General features: G+C 32.4%; 1 protein-coding gene across 1 annotated transcript; it reads right to left on the bottom strand.

The window, feature by feature from the left end:
- Nucleotides 1-314: 314 nt before the first annotated feature.
- Nucleotides 315-1,950, bottom strand: LOC105974960 (peptide methionine sulfoxide reductase). The gene is made up of 2 exons (XM_013000122.2): nt 1,446-1,950; nt 315-795 (listed from the first exon to the last, which is right to left on the bottom strand). Exons 1-2 carry the CDS (start codon nt 1,779-1,781, stop codon nt 538-540), a joined length of 594 nt encoding a protein of 197 aa, XP_012855576.2. The 5' UTR covers nt 1,782-1,950; the 3' UTR covers nt 315-537.
- Nucleotides 1,951-6,467: the final 4,517 nt, after the last annotated feature.

Below are 6,467 nucleotides of genomic sequence, written 5' to 3'. Positions count from 1 at the left end.
AGAGTAATTTTGGAAAAAATCAGAAATTTGGAACTATTCTCGAAAATTAAAATTGGATGGTAAATCGGAATGTTATATATATTTCAATTCTGATCCAAAAAAAATTGAATCTGATATTCAGAATTTGGAATGAAAAATAATGTTCCAAAATAGAAAAATAATTGGATTGGAATCGGCGGAAATAATTCGACTATCCTATCAAAAATAAAATGATTCAGCCATTTAAGAATTAAAATAATTTTTTTTTATTAAAAAAGTAATTGATTTATTTATTCATAAAATAAAATAAATAGTAAAGCTCGGAGACAGATAGATAAAAGAAATAAGAGTAATCAAATACATTTATTTCCATATGACAAATAAGTAAATTACAAAAATATTAACGAAACAAAATAATATTTCTCTCTCACAATAGCAATGACAAACTTATAATGTTTGGATACTAAATCAACATAATCCAAAATTATTAAAACATTCATAGCAATAATACATTCGTTATTGAAATTAAACCAATTAAAACATTTTTTAGCTACCAAATTAACCGTAGCATCGGATTGGGTCGTTGCAGCCCTTAGAAGCCGACTGCTTCGAACCGTTTCCTCCACCCTTCTCCAAATACTGCTGGTGGTACTCTTCTGCTCTATAAAATGTCTTTGCTCGAAGAATTTCTGTCACAATTTTATTATTATTATTGATTTCTTTATGCTTTGCTTCCAACGATTCTCGAGCTAGTTTAGCTTGTGTCTCGTTGTAATAGTATATTCCGGACCTATATTGTGTCCCTACATCGTTTCCCTGTCACAATTTAACAAAAGGGTACTAATAACATTATTTTTTGAAGTCGAATTATTTTTTGAATTCGAATTGTCTAATTCAAATACAATAAATGGTTTTCTGAATAACATTATTGATTTTTTTTTAGTGGAATAGTTTAACAATTTAACCAACATTAAAAAAAACGAAATTGTAAATCCACATTACCTAAAGAATAAAATGCAATTAACCCCCTATAAATTTTCCATGTTGCACTTTCCCCCCTAAAAATTCAAAAAAAGATACTCCCTTGCAAAATATTATTTTGATTGCACTTTGTCCCATAAGTTAATTTTTGGAGGGTAGCGTGCAACAAGAATAACATTTACGAGGAGCAACGTGTAAAATAGTAATGTTTTTAAGGAGCGATGTGCAAAAAAATAACATTTTTAAGGGGCAACGTGCAACAAAAATACTCAATTCCAATTTCCAATGAATAATCTATCAGAATTTTGTTGTCAGGTAATATGCAGCAAGAATAACATTTTGAAGGGGAACATTCACTTTTAAAAAATTTGAGAGTGTAAAGTACAAAAAAATAGAAATTTACAGGGGGTGATGTGCAATTTGCCCTTACCTATTTTTTATTTATAAATAAAATTTAAAAAAAAAATTAAACCTCGGATATATACCTGGCGATTGAGGGTAGTGGGATCATGTTTTCCCCAGAAGACATCAAGCAAAGTTGTATACGGGCAAACAATCGGGTCGAAATGGATCCGGATCACTTCAGCATGGTTAGTGGATCCGGTGCATACCAATTCGTAATTCGGGTCATGGATATTGCCCTGTGAGTAGCCCACTTCAGTCTTCACCACACCCTCCAATCTCTGAAAAGTCAACTCCACCCCCCAAAAGCAACCCGCTGCAAACTGGGCCAGCTCCAGATTCGGATCCACCGGAGCATCAAGATCCGGTTCAAGTGCCGGGTTCGTTGACTTTCTGGTTTCTTGGTCAACGGAAGCCATATTTGATGAACGCTTCTTCTGCTCTGGTTTTGAATGATTTTTTTTTCTTTTTTGTTTTCAAGATTTGTGAAGAGTTGACAATGTACTAGATTAATTAAATGTGGGCATGCAAATGGTTATTTATTTGGATTAAAAAATAGGTGTGAAATTGGATTTGGTCTCGAAATGTGGGAAGATGCATGATCTTGAGTTTTTTATGAATTTGGTTAGGGTTGACCAAGACTTTGTCTTAATCCCACTTTGAACCTTGTAAATATAGTATTTATACACTTTGCACCCTCGAAAATAATTAGTAGTATTTTCACCCTCGAAATGCATCATGAATGAATTTTTAAAGCTATTGAAGATAATTTAATAATTTTAGTGCTACTTTTTTAGGATGTCAAATGTTAAATATTCCATTCATAGTGACTTATAAATGATTTATCGTGTTTTGAAGGTGCAAAATACTATTAAGTTTTTTGTAAGGATGTAAAGGTTCAAAATGCTCCATTAATGGTGGAAAATGGGATTAAGACGATTTTATGGGGATATATACAAAACATATTTTTTTTGGTGATATGTTGGATTATATAGCGATTCATAAATAGCAACGTAATCAAATCAATTAATTTATATTTAATCAAGCACTAATTTTATCACTGATTTTATTCCTATTTTATTGCGATTATGTTATATTATTGGAAAACGGGTTCGTAATTTCGTATCATGTCACAATATGATTTTATTCGACTATATTCATATTTCATGCACATAAAATAGGGGAAAATACAATTTTAGTCCCTCACGTTTGCACTTATTCCACATTTGGTCCTCCATGTTTACAAAAAAACTCATTTGATCTCTCACGTTTCAAAAGTGCTGCACTTTTAATCATTTTCGTTAAATTTCCGATAGCACTAACGGAATCAATCATTCCTTTCACTGACTTAACTGTCGAACCAAGGAAAAATTGATGGAAATGACTAAAAATGTTAAATTATTGAAATATGAGGGACCAAATGTGTTTTATGTAAACATGGAGGACCAAATATGAAATTGGTACAAACGTGAGGGATGAAAACTGTGTTTTTCCCTAAAAAAATATGTCGACAGATAACTCGATATTTCAACCTAAGATTACGTCGCAAATTCAACGAAAAATATGTTGTAAATATGTTGTGAAGTATTAGGAAAAGATCCCCCATTTTAAAATTCAACCTAAGTCTTACAAAAGAAAATTAAATTTTAAAAACTCAAACTAAGAAGATTCGAATATTACAATGTTTTGAAACCCGGACCGGACCGGCCGGTTCGACCGGTTTAACCGCGAACCGCTGTCTTGTCCGGTCCGGTTGGCACTATAAACCCGAAAGTTGCAAAAAACCGGTTTAAATGGTAAAACCCGGATTTTTGGCCGGTCGAACCGTAAACCCGGAAACCGGCTAAAAACCGGTTTTTTGTGAAATCAATAATAGATCTGAGTGAGATAGGAGGGGAGGGAAGAAGAAAAAAACGAAAATTGAAGAAAATCAGTCAAAATTGCCACTAAATCAGGCAGGGGGCTTGGATAGCGCTAGTTCTCAGGCTAAGCCATGGCTCTCGAGATGTTGGGTCGGTCTCCAATGGTGGCTTGATGGGTGGTGGTGATTGAGGAAGAAAAGAAGCAGCAGTTGACGGCAGGGAAAATAGAAAAATAAGGGTTTTGTGTTTGAGGTGGGTGGGTATGGGTTGACGACTATGTTTGTGTCAATTAGACGGAAGAAGTTTTTCATTTTAGTTTATTTTATTATAGTATATTAGTACAGTAGTGACAGGGATTAACTGAAATAAAAAAATAAAAAAAGAAAAATTTAAAAGAGTAAAAAAATATATTAATATTAATATTAAATATAAATTAAATTATTTATTGTGCTGTAGCCTGTAAATGTTTAATAAATTATTAATAACTGTTGAATAGAAATTAATGATGAATATTAAAATACATTTTTATAAAGAGAATATATTATAATTATTCACAAATAATTAAAAATAGAAAATATTAAAAAATCCGGTTGGACCCCGGTTGAACCGGTCCAACCGCGACCCAATAGGCTATCCGGTTCTATGTCCGGTCCGGTTTTCAAAACATTGGAATATTACATAAAAAACAAAAATGAGCTTTTATCTTTACATATGTTATCTAAGATAAAATGGAATTTATTTTCTTTAAATAGAATTAGAGAAAACCCCCCATCTAGAAAAAATAGTTAACGAAATACCCCATCTAAAAAAAATTAGAGAAAACCCTCTTATTTAATATTCCACCCAAATATTATTTCATAATTCCAAATTTATCCTTAATAGTTTATGTTTTACGCTGTTCTTTTTTTTCCTTTTCTCTTTTCATCTCTTCCCACTCTCATCTCTTTCTCTCTCTTTTTTTTTTCCTCTCTACACAATCTGATCTTAGTGTTTGGTGGTGGTCCGACTATGGGGCGATGGTAGAAGGCGGCGCCGAGACGGCGCGGGCGGAGGTTTGGCGACTAGGGCTTCGAGTGGAGAATCCACACCGGAATAGATGTGTACGTTCTTCTATTTCTAAGATTTACTCTTTATTTATGGTTTTGATTTCTGGAGTAGTGTTTGTTGCCACTGTTTCAGGTTTGAGATTTGAAAATTGGAGATCGGGAATCTAATTGCAGATAGAAATCTCAGAGTTGTACGGAGGCTGCAAAAGGCGCACTCAATGTAGTTTTGTTTCTTTCTACTTATTCGTTATGGATTTTTAATCTAATTTTGCTGCGTATTTTTTGATATAGGTGGCTTTGTTTTGGTGATTTTGAAGGTAGTACATGGTTCTGTTTTGATTGGTGGTTCGGGTTGTGATTTACTTTATTTGTATAAAAAATCGTTAGAATATGGAAGTGGGGTGGTGATGGTGTGGTGTGGCGACGACGTGATGACGATGAAGAGCAGATTTAGGTTTTTTTGGTGGATTGTGGCAGAAGATGTAGCAGAAAAAGAAATTCGCGCAGGCAGGACCTTTAATCGACTATGTGTGGCTTAATCGACTATGTTCAATAGTCGATTGGCTTAATCGACTATTTTCAGTAGTCGATTAAGGTTAACCGACTTCAGTTGTTAATTTTTATTTTATTTTCTGTTTATTGATTCCAATTATATAAATCAATTACAATGTTTGTATATATATATTTTTTTAAAATATAGTTGATTTTGCATTTTTTTTGTAGTTTTGATTTGTTATCTTTAATAGTCAGATTCTTAATCGACTATGCATTAATAAACCTGATAGAGAAAAAAATTACAAAAACCAAAAAAAAAATTTAAAAACAAAATTAAAAAAATTGAAGAATTTCCTTAATCGACTATGCTTCATAGTCGATTAATAACATTGATTCGGAAAATGTATATATATATATATATATATATATATATATATATATATAAAGGAAAAGGCTAATGAATAGCGCGCTACTGATGTGGAGCGGGCAGGGTCAAAATTGGAAACAAACGTGGTTGGAAATGGGTGAAGGTTTCTCTCAAATGGAGGAAAATATTTTGGATATTTCTCTATTAAAAGCAGTAATGAGGGAGTTTTCTCAAAGAGCCCCTTTTCTTTAAGCCAATAGCATTTTGCAAGTCGATCTATGAGATGCTACATCTAGTGATCAACCACTATTAATATATACAAATAACTAGGGGTGGCAATTTGGATCCGGTTCCATGGATCCGATTAGAACCGGTTTGGTCCATAAGGATCTAGTTTAGATTAAACCTAGATGAAACAAACCGGATCGGATCAAGTTGAGTTTTTTTAAAAACTGGATCCACGTGAATCCACTTTAGATCAATTGAAAGTTCAACTAAAAATGAAGTGGGTCATATTGGATCTAACCAAAACCAAATTAAATACTAAAATAATTTTTTTTTTAAAAGCCAAATATTATTTTAATTGTGAATTTAAAAGATCAAACATTTTCAACTCTAATTAGAGAGTAATATATATATATATATATATATATACACACACTAGTATATATATATACTAGACCTAATTCCAATCGCACGCCATACATTATACATACAGTAATTACTGGGAAATCAAATCAATACATACAGTACTTATATACAGTACTGCTGGAATGAAATTGAATTTGAATTATATATAATATATTATACATATATATATATATATATGTATAATATATTATATATATATATATATATATATATATATATATATATATATTATATATTGAGATATTTTCTATTTTTTTTTTAAATTGGTTTTTCGGTTCCGGTTCGGTTCTAAAACTGTTAACCTCGGTTCGGTTTCGGTTCCGGTTCTAACCGAAATCGGTGGTCAAGTCTAGCCCTAATGTGTGTGTGTGTGTGTGAAAAATGTCTTGGATTGTGTGTGAAAAGTGTGTGTGTGTGTGTGTGTGTGTGTGTGTGTGAAGTGTGTATGTGCATGTAAGTGTGTGTGCGTGTGTGTGTACAAAATTGTGTGTGTGTAAAACGTGTGAATGTGTATGTGAGTGTGTGTGTGTGTTTGTGTGAAAAAGTGTGTGTGTATGTGTATGTGAGTGTGTGTGTAAAACGTATGAATGTGTATGTGAGTGTGTGTGTTTGTGTGAAAAAGTGTGTGTGTGTGTGTATGTATATGTGAGTGTGTGTAAAAAAGTGTGTGCGTGTGTTTGAAAT

Source organism: Erythranthe guttata, chromosome 9 (assembly GCF_056151865.1).
Source record: "Erythranthe guttata isolate IM_541 chromosome 9, IM_541, whole genome shotgun sequence".
Taxonomy (NCBI): domain Eukaryota; kingdom Viridiplantae; phylum Streptophyta; class Magnoliopsida; order Lamiales; family Phrymaceae; genus Erythranthe; species Erythranthe guttata.
This window is presented reverse-complemented; position numbering and strand designations above follow the sequence as displayed.

What these genes read in the sequence shown, in the direction of transcription:
- LOC105974960 (XM_013000122.2), bottom strand. Translation starts at nt 1,781, where the DNA reads ATGGCTTCCGTTGACCAAGAAACCAGAAAGTCAACGAACCCGGCACTT. An exon ending in CCACTACCCTCAATCGCCAG is followed by an intron (nt 796 to 1,445) that starts GTATATATCCGA and finishes AAATTGTGACAG; the next exon opens with GGAAACGATGTAGGGACACA.